This window comes from Crocodylus siamensis, chromosome 1, assembly GCF_052110815.1.
Source record: "Crocodylus siamensis isolate JL-2025a chromosome 1, ASM5211081v1, whole genome shotgun sequence".
Classification (NCBI taxonomy): domain Eukaryota; kingdom Metazoa; phylum Chordata; order Crocodylia; family Crocodylidae; genus Crocodylus; species Crocodylus siamensis.
The window spans coordinates 400,936,664-400,953,658 of record NC_143395.1 but is presented as its reverse complement, the minus strand read 5'-3'; the positions used below and the strand labels follow the sequence as shown (position 1 = coordinate 400,953,658).

Here is a 16,995-nt window from a genome sequence, read left to right as displayed (position 1 = left end):
ATCTGTTCCACTGCCTCTGTGGCTTATTTCCTCCCAGAGGAGGAAAGTGGCACTAAATCTTCCCTGATGTAACTTCACTGAAGTCAGCAGAGTTCCCTCGGGAATGAGTATGGGCCATTTCTGGAGTGGTGATGGGGTAATAGTGTGAGCTGGAGCAGCAGCTCTGCAGACAGATGTGTCCATTAGATGCTCATTTCCTGGCTGTGTGACAGCAGGAATCTTTGTAGTAGTTTCCTTTCTCACTGCTCCCTTCAGCCAATGGCATCTTAAATCAATATCAGAGGATCGCAGGGTGTGAGCGTGGGAGAAGTCTCTTGCTTATGTGTGTGCGCAGCAGGCAGCAGAGGCTCGGCTCTGGCAAAGGCAGACCCAGAGAAGAAGCGTGTGAGAACTGGTTTGGCCAGAACCTGAGACCAAGCCCATCGGGGTCTGGGCTAGGATCAGCAGCAGTGGAGGTGAAAGCGGAGGAGGAAGAAAGAGGCCTGACAGCTGCCAAGCCAGGCGGTACAGGGAGCCTGTCATGTGGGCCCATGCACCCGGATAAATGCAGCTCCCGGGGTTCTCTCTTCTTTCTAATGAGGCTCCTACAGGGCTGCAGGAGACGAGGTATCCTGCTGGGGATTGCAACTCTCTGCCTGGCTGCTGGGTGGGCTCTACAAAGTAAGTGTCCTGGCTGAGCTGCCTGTCTGCTTTCTGCTCTCCCTCCCTATCTCTCTCCTTGCTGTCTCCTCACCTCCCTTCCCCTTCTACTTTGTTTCCTCCACTTCCTTTCACTTGCTCAGTTCCCTCTTTTTTTTCTCCTTTTCTCCTCTTGATCCCCTCTCTTGCCATCTCTCTTCTAGTCCTTGTTCTGGTGCCGGCTTTCAGCACTTGTCTCTGAGAGCAGGAGTGCACACATGCTTCAGCCCCAGATGCCCAAAGGCACCCAGTGGGGCAGCGTGGGCTGCACAGGATGTGGCTTGGCAAACAGAGATGGGAGTGCTCCAGCAGCATTCGCTCCTTCTGCCCAGCCGTGTGCACTCATCTACGTTGCTGCGTCTCATGAGGGATCAGAGGGGCTCGGCTGCCTGCTGCAGCTTGGGAGAGCGGCCAGAGTATGAGGAATCTTGCTGCGGTTTTCCTTGTGCTGGGCTGGAGCAGGGATGCAGGTGTGGGTGCCTGGCGCTGGGTGACAGCCCACAGGCAGGGAGGGCAGCACGTGGGTGTAGTAGTGACCCAGCAGAGTAGTGACCTGGTAGAGCCGGAAACCAGCAGGATTCCCACACCCTGTTGGGTGAGAGTAGGTAGACAGCAATCAAAATCCCTCCCCCTTCACATTTGTAAACATTGACACACCACTGAGCGCAAGCAAACCCTGTTTAAATGGCACTGAGAGTCAGCACTGTCCTGGAAAAGGGTAAGAGTCATAGTGGCAGTGAGCCAAACTCCTCTGTGGTGTGACTCAGCTGTGAGCTGTAGACTGATACCAGGCCTGCATTTGTCCCGGTTCCTTTGAATACCAGCATTGCAGGGCCAAGCAGAGAGGAGCCTCAAATGGGAGTTTGGGGGCGAAGCTCTATTCCCACCTCTGGCACTGTCTTGTGTGACTCTGGGCAAGTCATGTCACCTCAGAGACCTTCCTTTTTCTCATTTGTAAAGACCAAATTTGATAACATCAGCCTCAGCAGGATCCAAAGGGCAGTGATAGGGAATTTACTCCTGTAATAACTGCTGGTAGCGGTCAATGCACAGTGCTTCCTTGGGCACAAACCCTGCCCAGCCATTGTTTGCACAGCTCAGCAGAGAAAACCCTTTCTCTGCATGCTCCTTTCGCGCACAGCTGATTCTGTCTGGACCCCTGGAAGCTGAATAACACAGAATGCAGGATTTACAGTTGGGGGGGGGGTGCATCTCCCTGGATCTAGAGGCATTTCCTGAAAATCAGCAACATGTGCACACAGTCATTACATAACCCTTCCCAGGAAAATGGTCTTGGGTGTAATATTTGCTTTCAAGGCAGAAGCAACTCTGTTTAGACTAGGCAGGTTCAACCAATCCCAGCTGATTGCATGGTAAAATACAGTTCCATGTTTGGATTTTGCATTGCCCGGCTTAGTTATAAACTTCAAACCAAGACACTGATAGTGCTTGCTATTATTATTAAGGCTGATCCATAAAGGAATCATTATGATTATGATGCAAATGCAGTGTTCAAAACAAAAGCCTTGCATTTCTCAATCACCTAAAGAAGTAAGTGTTGAAGAACTGCATGTGCCTTGTACCCAAATAACACTTAGAGATACCTGATGGGAGTGAGGAAATTCTTTAGAACAGCTTTCAGTTATGACTAGACAAGAGACCAGCCCTGCTTCCCCAGCTTTTACACAAATCTTTTGGTGGGTCTTAAGTTACTCTCCTCTGTGTACCAAGAAAGCTGACAGTCATGCAGAGGTGAATGGATGTCCTGTGCACCACAGCATCTGCGGCTGTACCTGGAAGATTGCTGCTGTAAGACTTACGCTGCAGGACTCTTTCAGCGAGTCCAAATCAAACATGCTTGGTAAACAAGGACAAAGATGAGGGTTTCTCCTAAATGGCAGTCCTGGAAACAAGGATCAAGCTGTTTTTTCCTCCTTGTAGGTCTCCATACTAGGCCTGTAAGTCTCCACGTGGAGTAACAGTTCTGCTGTGTGAATGCTAGGCTGCTGTACTGAAGGCTAAGAGGGCTCACTGGTGTAACAGAGGGAATCGCATGCTTTAACTTGATCCCATTCAGATTATTGTGAGACTGTTTGTTTTGTTTTCTTCTTTTTCTAATGAGAGTTATTCCCTTTGGTATCTTCAATTCCTTTCCCTAACATAAAAGTTACAGAACAGTGAGGGAAATCACTTACAGATATCAGTTATAAAATGGCTTTAGTGTCACCGGTCAGTACATGTCCATTAATATGTTGTAATTATGGCATAATTATGTCATTGCAGGCACTAAATGTGCAATAACCAGCCCTACTGCACATTAGTGCAGACAGTTTTAATGTTATACTAATGCCCAGTAGATTAATTCTACTGCACATGAGTGCATTAGCACGGTTTTTGCCAGCCATGCTAATGTGCAGCCTACTGCAACATTAGTATCTTGTGTAGATGCACTCACTGAGACACACCTTCTGCCTTTCTTAGCTTACCAATATGTTTAAAATGCAGTATTTCTTTCCAACTGAGCAGCTAAATGAAGGGCTGCTAGAAGGATTTCCAGGAGAGTTTTCTTACTAGCAGCTCCTAGAAGGCAAGGAGATACCCAAGGTGCACCAGAAAGAAAACCCTTCAGTGGTGAGACTTCCCCTTTCAGTGGTTTTACTTTGGTTTGTTTTCATTTGATGTTGCTCTCCCAAGCAATTTTTACTAGCAGGAGATCTTAAAAGTATTGATATATTGAAAAATCGAATGGGTTTTGGCTGTTCCAGCTAAATCCTTGTGTGCAACACAAGGGTGAGCAGAATTTGGGGGCTTGCACAGAGTGACTGTGCATCTGCTTGTTTAATTAACCCATTAGTCATTTAATCTGGCAACCTGTTTGAATAACTACCTGACCTGCTGCATAGCTGTGGAACCTTGAAATGTGCTTCTCTGTTGCCCTTGCAAAACAAGCCTGCTTGCTTAGACTTGATTACCCAGGAATTATCTGACTGTTACATGTACCTGAGTGCCTTTATGTCGCTTAACAACTCAACTGTTGTCTCCAACTACACTTTATAAAATGGTGATTTACAATCCATTTGTTAGCTCCACTGCCCCTGTTGTGGAAACAATGAGCTGGCTGCCAGGCACTTAGTTCTGCTTCAGGATTTGCATTTGCCCTGCAATTCATTTCTACAAAGCCAGCCTGGCAAAGGCCAACGAGGCTGCAGTGGAATGAAATGGTAGGTTTGTGGGGAAAGCCCTTTCTGACAAATATGGAGAGATATTTATATGTATTGTTTTCTACGTGCCAGGAACCCACAATCCAGGTTGTACGTGTGTCAAAACACCAATCTTCTCAGCTCGGTTCTGCCATTTGGTAGATTTGGCCAGTGGAAGGGGGCTTGGGCCGACACCAACCTGGCCCTGCAGGGGTGGAGGGAACGTGGCACAGCCCTGACCCAGCCCTGTGGGAGAAGGAGGTTTGGCTCGGCTCCAGCCTGGCCCGGAATAGGGAAGATGGCAAGTCCTTTTATTAGTCTAATAAAAGATATCATATCTACCTGAAGAACCTTGCCTGCCTATGTCCTTAGACCAGGGGTTTTCAACCTTTTTTAGTCTTAAGTACCCCCAGCGGCTGGATGCTGAGTGGTGGGGGGTAGCATGTGCTCGCGTTCCAGTGTCAAAACATCATTGTTTAAGGTGCTGACCTTGGGTGGCCTGCCGAAGGGCAGATGGAAGTCAAATTCTTCCCAGCCTATGGGAATGCCGTTAGCATCCCAGTTTGTGCGGCTTCTAGTGGTCTCCCTTGTCTTCTGTGTTTGAGAAGTGAAGAACCGTGTTCAAACAGAAATGCAGAACTCTAGAACTCCTGGGTCAGAGCTGATACCTTTTGTTAGACCAACTAAGAAATCGCAAAAAAAATTACTTTTCTTTGCAAACTTAATATTTTTCTTTGTTTTTCCATTGCAAATTAATATTTTTTGCAGTTTCTTAGTTGGTCTAATAGAAGGTATCATCTCTGAACCAAGAGTTCTAGAGTTTTGCATTTCTTTTTGTCTCAGACCAGCTTGGCTACCAGATACATCCCTGTTCAAACGTTAAGTGTTTATGTAGCCAATCCTGGCCTAGTAAGAAACACAACTGCAGTAAACTGTGGTTAACTGGCCATTCCCTGTATCCAAAGTAATAAGTGACCTGTACCTGCTGATGAATGATAATTTGTTTGCATTTAGCTACTGTTGGGACTTTAATTACCCTTTTGCTGTGTGACATTCTTTCTATAATTTATTTAATCTTTATGACTGATAATGTGACCGTTTAATGGCCTCAACAAGTGCAGGAATTAAAAAGAAAATCCTGCTCAATAACAAATAGGATGAATGAACACAAGAATAAGCCTCTCACCAAACAATAGCTCTTCCACCCAGGATTCTCAGCCCATTTATTGTCTGCTCTCTGTTAAATAAATCATGTATCACCTGATCTGTTAAATAAAGCAATAAGATAACTAACAAGACACTTCTTCATCTTTGTTGGTTGTAGCTGTGTTGCTTTAAGGCAGGGGTTGTCAACTGGAGGTATGCATACCCCTGGGGGTACTTGAACCAGCCCTAGGAGGTATGCGTGGGCAGGGATGGATCACCACTGCCTCCCAGGAGCCGGGCTGGGGTGGGGCGAGGGCAGGGGCACCCCTCTGCAGGATGGGAAAGCTTGCATGTGGCCACTGTCATACGCCAGCCCAGTGAGCTTCCCCGTCCCGCAGAGGGGCACCACTGCCCTCACCCCAGCCCTGACCCCGTCCTGGCCCTGCTCCTGGGAGGTGGTGACGCTCCATCTCCGCCCACCTGTGCGCTGTCCCTGCCTCCCTGCTCCATGTTCAGCCACACGCTAAACACCATCCCCTCCCCGCTCAGAGTCTTGCATGTGCTACCCCGCTCCTGCTCAGTGTCCAGCCGTCGGGGGTACTTAGACTAAAAAATTTTGAAAACCCCTGGTCTAAGGACATAGGCAGGCAAGGTTGGGCAGTAGCCTAGTGCTAATATAGATTCCTCTTGTCTTACATTTATTCCCTATATATTCAGATTATTTCTGACTGGGCAAATATTAGTTTAATTACCATAGCAAAAAGAAGAGGCAATAATGGCGTCTTTGATGTGTACCTCTTAAAAGGGGAAAATTTTCTGACAAGGGGCCGTTTACAACTGCATATGGATAATTGAGCTAATACCCAATTTTGAAATGTTGCTCCTAGTCCAAAAGCATTACAAAAAAGGAAAAAAAACCTGCTAGTTGATTCAATCAAAAATAGGTGAGGTTCATTACTATATTCTGAGTGAAAAAGAGATCTAATACTCTGAATATTATCAGTCATCTGCCTATTTTGTTATGAATCCTCTGTGCTCTATATTATTATACGTAGGGAGGTTTGTTTTAATTTATTCACTCAAACTGATGAAAAACATAGTTTCATAGTTTCTAGGGTCGGAAGGGACCTGAACAGATCAGCAAGTCCGACCCCCTGCCCTGAGCAGGAATGAGTGCTGGGATCATAGTACCCCCCCCAGCCAGATAGCTATCCAACCTCCTTTTGAAGACCCCCAAGGTAGGAGAGAGCACTACCTCTCTTGGGAGCCCATTCCATAGCCTGGTAGCCCTAACTGTAGAGAAATGCCTCCTGATATCAAGCCTGAACCTGCTCTCAATCAATTTGTGGTCATTATTCCTTGTTATCCCAGGTGGTGCCCGGGGGAACAGAGCCTCACCTATTTTCCACTTGTCCCCCCTGGTGAGTTTATAGATGGCCACCTGATCCCCTCTCAGTCTTCTCTTGTGGAAACTGAATAGATTCAGGCTGTTTAGTTTATCTTCGTAGGGCCTGGCCTGCTGCCCCCTGATAATGTGAGTGGCCATCCTCTGGACCCTCTCAAGGTTAGCCACATCCCTCTTGAAGTGCAGCGCCCAGAACTGGATGCAGTACTCCAGCTGCGGCCTGACCAGCGCTGCATAGAGAGGAAGGATCACTTCCCTGGACCTGCTTGTGATACCTCTGTAGCTTCACAACAAAGTGTGGTTAGCTTTACTAACCGCTTCCTCTCACTGGAGGTTCATGTTCATCCTGGAGTCAACAGTGACTCCAAGATCCCTTTCAGCCACTGTGTTGACAAGAAGGGTGTTCCCCAGCCTATAGGTGTGTTGCTGGTTCTTTCTCCCTAGATGCAGCACCTTGCACTTGTCTGCGGTGAATTCCATCCTATTCTCATCCTATTCCTCTGTAACCTGTTTAGATCTAACTGAATTCTATCCCTCCCCTCCAGTGTGCCCACCCTGCCTCACATCTTGGTGTCGTCAGTGAATTTAGACAGCGTGCTTTCCACGCCCACCTCCAAGTCACTGATAAAGACGTTGAATACAGGCCCGAGGACCGAGCCTTGGGGAACTCCACTGCCCACATCCCTCTAGGTTGAAAATGACCCATCTACCACCACTCTCTGGGTGTGACCATCAAGGCAATTTGCCACCCATCTGACTGTGTAGGCATCAATGCCACAGTCACCTAGTTTTTTTTATGAGAATAGGGTGAGAAACAGTGTCAAAGGCCTTCTTGAAGTCCAGGTAGATGACATGCACCTCAACAACCACATCCAAAGACTTTGTGACCTGATCATAAAAGGAAACAAGGTTAATCAGGCAGGATCTGCCCGCAGTGAACCCATGTTGGTTGCCCCGAGCATTACCTCCCATGCTGGCCCCCCGCAGATGTGTTCCTTGATAATTTTTGCAAAGGTCTTCCCAAGGACTGAGGTGAGACTAACTGGCCTATAGTTACCCGGGTCCTCCTTTCTCCCCTTCTTGTAAATGGGGACCACATTGGCCCTTTTCCAGTCCTCTGGGACCTGGCCCAAGCACCATGAGAGCTCATACAGCTATGCCAGGGGCAATTCCCTCAGTACCCTTGGATGAAGAGCATCCAGACCTGCTGATTTATACATGTCCAGCCCCTCCAAGAGTTCCCTAACTAGATCGTCCCTGACCCTAGGCATGGCGTTGTGTCCCTTGAGCCTGGCCATAATCCTAGTGAGGGAGTCGTCCTGGTCCCTGCTCAGAAATATGGAGGCAAAGAACTTGTTGAAGAGATCAGCTGTTTCCTTTACTGCAATCACCAGATTGCCAAGCCTGTCCTGTAGGGGCCCCACGTTACCTGGTGCCTTCTTCTTTCTCCCTATGTATTTGAAAACGGACTTTTTGTTATCCTTAATTCTGGTTGCCAACCTTAGTTCTGTCTCTGCCTTGACCTACCTAACAGCCTCCCTGAAGTCATGTGCAACGGAGGTGTAATCCTCCTTGCTGATTGCCCCTTGCTTCCACTTTGTATGCCACCTTTTTTGCCCTCAGGACCTTCTGGATGCCTTTACTGAGCCAAGGGGACTTTTTAGCACTCCTGCCCCCTTTGGTTCACATTGGGACTGACTTCCTCTGAGCTTGGAGTGGTGTCTCCTTAAGGAACAACAACCTGTCCTGGACTCCCATCTCACTGAAGCTCCGAGTCCCCAATTTCTCTCTTACTAATCTCCTTAGCTTATTGCAGTTGGCCCTCCTGAAGTCAAGGATTTTTGCCTTACTGCTTGCTTTCACCACCCTGTGTTGGATAGTAAATTCTAACCCAGAGTGCCTCAGTTTGCCCCCTTCTGAATTTATCCTGATCATCAAGGATGTGTACCGTTCTTTAACATAGAGCGCTACACTGCCCTCCCCCCTCTTTCTCCCTACTCTATCTCATCTATACAACCTATAGCCCTTGATGTCTACTGCTCAGTCATGGGTAGAATCCCACCAGGTTTCTGTAAGCCCAACCAGGTCTGGGTTTTTGCTAGCTAGCAGGAGGGCAAGTTCCTTCTGCTTATTTCCCATACTGCTAGCATTTGTGTAGAGACAGTTAAGACCTCCTATAGTTGTTCGTGCTCCCTCTTGTTCCCAAGCTTGCCTGGGCCCTTGTCACTTACCTGGGCTGTTCCTGTTCACGTCACCTGGTTTAACGTCAAAGTGTCCTCCTGTACCTCTGCATCCCCATCCCACAATGAACCTAGTTTAAAGCTTGCCATATTAGATCACCCAACCTGGAAAACATGCTTGACTTTGGGAGGGGAGATGTAACCCATCCTGCCCTAGTATGTCACGTCTTCACTTAATAAAGATACAAGTCTATGCAAGGCAAAACAGTTAGTTACTTGCTCAAATATTGGGATTAGCACTGTCTCCTCTGGGTATCAGGAGTCTTTTTCCCCTTCAGTATCTAATTAAAAAATTCTGATAATGGGCACATTGATTCTGCTCTAAAAACAGTTGTAAAACTTCAAAGGGAACATAGGCCTGGAGATTTACCATTTCTAAGAGAGTCAAGTATATGTAGTATCTTCTGGTTTAATGTCATCTTCTAAAACACCTTGATCCCCAAGTTCTAGCCTAGGCAAATTTGCTGTAATTAGATATTTATGTATTTGCTTAGAATTTATTGGATCTATACAGTAAACATTTTCATAACAACTCATAAATTCTTCACATTTGGCTTCTGAGCTAGTTGCTAAATCATTTGGAGCTCTCCAGGCAGGTGGTATAATTGCATTAAAATTAATTTATTTACAATAATTTGCTAATAGTTTGTCGCTTTTGTTTCCCTTTTCATAACATAGCTGTTTTATGTAGCTAAGTGCCTTTTCAGCTTGTAAAAATATAACTTGTTTTTAGTTTTAATTTTAAGTAAGATAATTAATTAATAGTAACATTTTGCATTTCTTCTCTTCTAGTTTTTTATAGATGAAACACTTTACTTACTAGGCTGCCTCTGATGACTGCCTTGAAAGCACCCTATAAAATATTATTTCTAATTTTATTTATTTTCAGCAAATAGAGCTTAATTTCATCTCTAGTAGTTCTCATTCTTTCCTGGTCAAATACAAGTAGGATATTCAGTCACCAAGTTTTCTTTTTGGGTGTATTTTCCCTGTGTCTAATAAATAACTGTTCTTGGTTGGGGTCTGCCTTCTTTGGCTGATATAGCATTGTTAAGTAATAATTTGGATACTGGGATTGTATTTATTCATGCATATGGTTTGCCTGGTGTTGAAGAAAGAGAGAAATCCAGTTCTTTTGGATTTAAACATCTGCAGGAGTCAATAAGTTCATAAATATTTACTAATAATCTTAGTGCTGTGCTTGATTTTCTATCTTTTTTTCTTACTTCTATCCAACCTATCTACCTTTGGGTCCATAACACAATTATAGTCTGTTCCCAAAACAACTTCTACCTCTTTAAATATTTCTAAAGTCTGGGACAGCTTTGGAAAAAAAATTCTGACCTGATTAGGAGCATAGGTACGCCCTGAAGTTAACTTTCTATTACAAGTATTTCTGTTAATGAGTATCCATCTGTCAGAAAGCCAATTCTAAACTGAATATGTGGGAAGATCATGAAAGACCCGCAGGTCTGCATCCTCAATTTATTTCAATGGGAGTTCAGTGTTAACATTAAATTAAGAGTTGAAATACTCTTAAAGATTATTCTGGGCTGCAACTCCTAGAGAGCTAGCTACATAACATGTTTCTACTATTTATCTGAAGTCTGCCTGTGTGCCTCTGCACAGTTAAGTCTGCACAGAAATCTGGTATAAAGTCCATTAGCCTAATTACCCACTGCAATATTTCTTCCATGCATCTTTAAACAAAATATTTCACCCACTCATACACTTTATTTTATGCTTAAAGACACTGCAGGAGCTGTGTAACTCAACCACAAATGAATTTAAAAAAAAATAGGTACATACTATCTTTTTACAAACAGCTGCAAAACCACCCTACCAGTATTAGCCTATGATGTTGCAATATTTCTGAATGTACTAAAGGCAAACTCATGATTAAATGATCACAGCATCATCCCCAAATGAGCTATTACACTGAGAACAAAACTTGTTCATTGTAATAAAGCTGTATTTTTAATGTGCAGTGATTTCCCTTTGATTCCTCATGTTGTTTTTTAAAAGGAGAAATTCTAAGGCAGCAATTTTCAGTGGCTTGCAAAGTACTGCCAGCTGATATGCAGAGCTGTTTGTCACAAAGAGGAAGCATCTTTGGTGGTGGCGTTTCAGTCGTCAGCAGTGTCATTTGCTGTGAGCTGTGACCCACCCACATCTCTTTCAGCTTGTACATTTTTTTTTAAAATCTCATTTGTCATTGTAGAATGAGTGCCCTATTATTACTTTTCATGGAAACACATCACACTTGGTTTAGCTGCAAGTGAAAGATGATGGAGGAGTGAAGTCATGAGCTTAGGCTAGAGGAAATTTTGGTTTATTTCCGTTATCAGCTACAGGCTTTCTTTCTGGCCATAAGCAAGTCATTTGGGCTTCCCTAATCAGGGATGAGTTATGCTCCAGCTCTGAGCTTAGGAGAGCTTCTTGGGTCAGGCTGCAGTTCTGTTAGGAGTCAAACCAAGTGGTTTTAAATGTGGGTATTTGGTGTATTACTTGATTGTGGCCCTGAAGACAGGCATAAGTAGCAGTGAAGACATGTATTCCTGAAAACCCAGACAGCTTTTAAAATCTCAGTGTACATCTTCTATACATATTTGCTATTCCACCTGGGCTCTCAGTTCCAGCGGAGGGATAGGACAGATCCGAGCCCCACTAAAGCTAATGAGAGACATGCCATTGACTTTGATGGAGCCTTGTTTGGCACACAGGGATTCTTATGTTCAGGGCAAGGATTTCTTAGGGTGACATCTTTCATTGGACCAACTGTACAGTTGAGATTAAGTTAGACAAGTTTTGAATGTAAGACATTCTTTGTCAGGTTTCCCCGGTGAGAGAGCTTACCTAATTTTATCCCAACTACATAGTTGGTCCAATAGAAGATACCACCCTAGCAAATCCGTGCCTCTTGCATGATTTGTGGACCATCATGGTTACTACACCCATTTAACTAACAAGGATTCTTACCTCAGCTGCTCTGCTGGTCTCTGCTGTGTTCTGCAAATGCACTGTTAGGAAGCTCTTCTAGTTTCGAACAACAAAAGGCACATCCTTAAACAAACCAACATGGGTTGAACCCTGACAGCATTTGCTAAAAGAATGGACAAGAGAACTCCACCCCCCCAGCAGATGTGCACACAGGCCTGCTAAAACAAACAGCCTTGTATGGCACAGCTCTAGTTACTTGGCTTTGGAGCCTCTCCTAGTTCTCCCTGTTATCACTGAGAGCAATGACAAATGACAAGGAGCTGTCACAGAAGAGCATCAGGTCACCCCTCCTTCCTAGCTCCAGACAAGGCAGGAAATGGCCATTCACCCTTTTGCAACCAGGTAGGAATCAAGACTCCTGTGCTGAAAAAGAAAGCCTGAGCTGACTAAGCAGCTGAACAGTAAGGTGTCCTCTCTATTCCAGCAGTGGGCCTGCTAGGATCAGAAAGGCTATTCTGTGCACCCATTGTCACATGCTACCGCTTATCAATGATGCACAAAATTGCATTCAACTTCACTTGCTGCATTACTTTTCAATTTGATGTGCTGTGCAATGTCAATTCTAAGTCACTCTTAGGCAGTGCAGCCTTCAGTTTCTGTCCTCTGCTGAGGGGGTGTTTTATAGCTGATTCTCGCCCAGTCCATCTACACTACCTTGCTTCCAAAAGCTCCACAATACCCAGGTTCCAGAGCCACAACACCCAGCCTCAGGTGGTTAGTGGAGGAGGATCTGAACTGAGATTTACTGTTATGTAGCATGGTCTGTAACCAGTACATAAGTCCAGAGTTAGCTCTGTTGTATGGGAGTATTTCCTCAACTGGTGTTCAGGTATATCCAAATTGCAGCTCTGTGGGCTGGTGTAGTTTACAATGCAATTGGCTGGGAATCTCTTTTAAAAAGTTGTAGCAGGTCAGTATGAGCCCTTCTTGGCATCACCGTACTCCTGAAGAAGGACATTAGATCTCAAGAAATCCCAGTTGTTAATTATTTCCCCAGCATTTGGAGGGGAGAGGGGGATGGAAACAGGACTGAAATTCAACTGCATCCAATTCAGATTAATACATTGGCGAAGTACCTGATTTTTGAATAGGAAAGTGCCTCCCATGTCTTCCTCTCTGCCAAAGAAAGTGCAAGTAAAACCAACAGAAACTGGAAAAGAGCTGTTAGCTGATTGTTTTCTCTCACAACTTGGCAAAAGCAGAGCCATCTGGATGTTGCACACAGTGAAAAGTCTATAGACCCGCTGGTTACCAAACTGTGGTTGGCAAACACCTTGTGGATGATTTTCTAAGAGCTGGCTGGTCATATAGCGTTAGCCCCTCTTCCTTATTTCCAGCTACTAAACTGTATTAAATAAACCAAAAATTAAATTAAATTACTTTTTCCAAGATGCCCTTCCTATTTCAGTACTTGGGGTCATTGCCATGGGATAAGATTTTTACTTTTTTGGCGCTGTGCATATTCTGCAAAGGCCAGAGAACTCCTGTGCGAAATGATTCTGCATTTGTAAAAAAGGGTTGCCCACTGCTTAACATGTTAGACTTGGGGAAACCCAGATTCATTTCCCTAAGTCTCTTTTATGACCTTGGTCAAATCACTTATGATTCTCAAAGGAGTGAAGCAAGGATAAAACCATGCAAAGATTGTGAGAGGCTCAGGCACTATAGTGACAGGGCCCATGGAGGTACCCAAGACAGGTATCTTAAAAATAAATCAGGAAGCAAAATTAGCAGGTACCCCTCTGTACATTTGAATGCAATACCAAACGAAAGAGAAAGAAAGTCGTGCTATCTGCTAGCAACCGGTGATTCTGAACCCTCAGCATGAGGCATGCCAAAATGGGGGGGCTTTCTGGACATGCACCCTCTGAAAAGTAGCCTGTTCCAAAGCGGTGCCATTTGCACTCCCAAACACCAAAGCAAGGAAAGTTCACTACTCCTTTGGACCTCTCTTCACTGAACTTCAGAGGAGGAAGTCTATGCCCATAATTAAGCCTCTTGCATGGAATATTTAGGCTTATCTTGCAGTTGCCTGAAATAAGATCTGTATCTGACTGTTAGCCATTATTTCATGCTGATTACTGTAATGTATGACTGTCATCATTGTTTATTATATTTACCACAAAGTTGCACCATTATTCATCACCCAAACCGTATTTGTTTTTCAGCTCGGGGAGGAGCATCGCTGTATGTCCCACAACCCAACATAAACGCAACTGTGGCCCAAAACGTCCTCCTTTCAGTTGAGTATTTTTACAAAGGTGTTGCTACCATTGAATGGAAGCATGTGTCGAGTTGGGGCACCACAAAAATTGTTGAGTGGAGAACTGGGATTTATACCAACATATCCAAAAGTTACATGGACAGAGTGACTATTTATGACAATGGCTCAATACAGCTTCTGAATGTGGGTGTGAGAGATGCCGGTTACTACTTTGTCACTGTAACAGAAGAGTTGGGAACCAGCATTTATGGCACCATCATATTAAATGTTTATGGTATGAATGATTCGGGAGTTCTTTTATTCTACCAGTGAAATGTAAAGGTGGCTCATGATCATCTTCATGATGTTACATTTTTCCCCCCTTAGAGATTATCTATGAAGATTTACATTTTGTAGCCGTCTTCTTTGCGTTTCTTACTGCTGTGTCTGCCATTTTAGTCTGCTTCATGTGGCTTTGTAATAAGTCGGTGCATCTATACCAGAAGCAGAGGCGCAAGCTAGAAGGTAACTATCTCTGGGGGTAAATAACCCCGATAGGATGTTGTCTTATCAAAATTTTGACCATTTGTTCAGTTATTGTAAGATCCCACATTCAGCACTGATGCCTCCCACTGATGTTAATAAGAATCATCAATCCTCAGTATCAGACCTTTAATAGAGGTTAAGGAAGGGTGATAATTCCTACTTGTGGACTGAAAAAAAAAAAAGCGGGGAGTGCTTGCCTGCTTGCTGCAGGGAATACACTTACACTGGTAGAGAGCTTTTCAGGTCAAATTCATAAGGTAACAAGCCAATATTCTTTGCTATCAGCTCCAGCTACAGCAAGTAGGTTTTTCCTTCAGAAGGAAGTTTCTTCCCACACCTCTGTCCCCTTCCTTCTGAGGACAAATGCTCCAGTGACAAACCTTTTACAAGACAGGTGAAGACAGTGTAAGTATCTCAAGTATCATAACCCAGCCACTTTTTAAGTCTGCTAAAGTCAATTAATTCTAAAGAATCTTTGGCTAATTATTTCTTTTCCATACTTTACTTCCAAGACTTGGGTAAGAGGTTTCCACAACCCACACAACAGATATGTCCCTGAGATTCTGTAGCAGCTGAAAAACCTGGCTTTAAAAGCCCCAAACACTCACTGTACTGCTTCAAGACTGCTTCAAGGAAGGCAAGAAACAGATGAGGGATTTGTCTGGGCATTGACTCCAAACAAAGCAGGGCTGGGACAGTCATTTAAACGTGCAGCTTGAATAACAATTAACTCCAATTAGCCCCTATTGTACTGGGGAAAAATTTCATTACTGATGGTGGGAGAATGGGTTTGTCCATCTGTAGGATCCCAGAATAAAAGGCTTTGTGGCAGTGTGGATGGGGAGATCCACAGTTGCCCAGTCTTAACCTAGATGATCTTCTGATCAGTGCCTGAGGGGCTGGGATATAATATATGATAGATACCCTTTGTGCACAGATGCAGAAGACAGACCAACAGGATTTGTTGTAGCAGCTAACCAAAGATCCGAGCTCACCAGTTCCTCCATATCTCATCAAAGCACTGATGTTAAAGCACTCCAAAGCATGATTTACTATTGCTTTGATTGAAGGTCCCTCAGGAATACTTCAGGAGTTGTTTCAGAAAAACAAGCAATATTGATGAGCTTTCAGAAGTCAGCTACAGCTGACATTGCATTAGCCAGAGCTCTGAGCACTTGGAGGTAGAGAGCAGCCCTGCTGAGCAGCTTTGAACTTGAACCAAATCATTCCAGTCACAATAGAGAATGGTGTCTCATTTAGTCTCCTCTTTGAGGGAACCTGTATTACTTACATTTTTAAGAATTGAGAATGGCACTGTATAGGCTAACTAAAAAACATAGACTCATGTTATATTTTAAAGGTACAATTCTATCATAATCATATGCTTTTGCACTAATATTGAAGGACTCTAAAGGCTTCTGCTATTAACATCAGCTGAGCTGTTAATTTTGGGATGTTCCAATCGATTTTTTTCTAGATCAATAACCCCATCCTTTTATTTGCAGAAAGAACTGAAGAAATTGAACTGGAAGCCATTGAGTTTTAGCCAGGACTTGTTTTATAACCAAAAAAACCCCAACAAACCAAAAAACCCCATTTCTACCTCAAGTGAAAACAGTGGCAAAAGAAGGGAAGACAAATCCCAAAAGGTAAAGTTTGTGCATGTTCCTGCCAGCTACAGAAGCTTCCTGACTTGCAAAATAAAGATGGTTGCTAAATGGAGATGAAATAAGAGCTGCACATCTAGGGCATCTTGGAGCTGTAAAGGTCTCACTTCCACAGTTTGCACTGCATAAGCTCCAAGTAGACAGAATGATTTAGCTGTTTAGCATGAAGACTACTGTACTGTGGGCCCATGTAATAAAACGTACTGCTTTTTGCTCTTTTGTTTTTAAAGTGCCCACAATACCTCAGCTACACAGTACTGGGGAATATTAAAAGGCCATGATTAAGGTCTTCAAAGCTATTTATGTTTTGCTAATGAGCATATCAGCTAAAGCAAGCATCACTCATTACAAAAAAGCAACAGAAGAGACCTGCATTCTTGGCATGCTAATTATGCATTAATTTATTATAGCATTAATTTAATAACAGGTTTCAAGGAACAAAGTACACAGTGCTGCAAGTTTTGCTCCTGACCCTCAGGCAAAACAGTTTGTTGGATCCTCTGAAGACAAATTGTAATCCAACATCAGCAAAAGTGGCTGAGACATCTAGTGCTATCATTCGGTGTCTTTATGGTTGTTCACATTGTTCCAAGAAGCTAAACACAGACCTTATATTCTTATGGAAGGGTGGTAAGCAAGGAACGATGCAGAGGTAGAGAAAGTGATGCCAGTCAGTAGACAAGGATGGGAACAATTATTGGTAGATAAAATACCAGGTTGCTGGTGGGGTGGAAAAAATTACCTGATGCTTAAAAGCACTGAGCCCTAAGTATTTCTGACACAGGCCATGGAATGATTGAGTCTGCCTCAGAAGGAAGAGTTTATTACTTTTAAAGTTAAGATTACGGCTTTGAAATAATTTTCAGCAAGAGAAAACACCTTCACTACTTGCATTCCTTCACACATTCCC

The 16,995-nt window shown here is 44.0% G+C and overlaps 1 protein-coding gene across 1 annotated transcript; it reads left to right on the top strand.

Moving 5' to 3' along the window:
* Positions 1 to 320: 320 nt before the first annotated feature.
* On the top strand, positions 321 to 16,347 carry VSTM5 (V-set and transmembrane domain containing 5). The gene is made up of 4 exons (XM_090031766.1): positions 321 to 660; positions 13,838 to 14,167; positions 14,260 to 14,397; positions 15,924 to 16,347. Exons 1-4 carry the CDS (start codon positions 321 to 323, stop codon positions 15,962 to 15,964), a joined length of 849 nt encoding a protein of 282 aa, XP_089887892.1. The 3' UTR covers positions 15,965 to 16,347.
* The last annotated feature ends 648 nt before the right edge of the window (positions 16,348 to 16,995 follow it).

Coding starts and splice junctions, on each gene's coding strand:
- VSTM5 (XM_090031766.1), top strand. CDS start 321: ATGTGTGTGCGCAGCAGGCAGCAGAGGCTCGGCTCTGGCAAAGGCAGA. Junction 14,168..14,259: donor CATCATATTAAATGTTTATG/GTATGAATGATT, acceptor TTCCCCCCTTAG/AGATTATCTATGAAGATTTA. Junction 14,398..15,923: donor GCAGAGGCGCAAGCTAGAAG/GTAACTATCTCT, acceptor TTTTATTTGCAG/AAAGAACTGAAGAAATTGAA.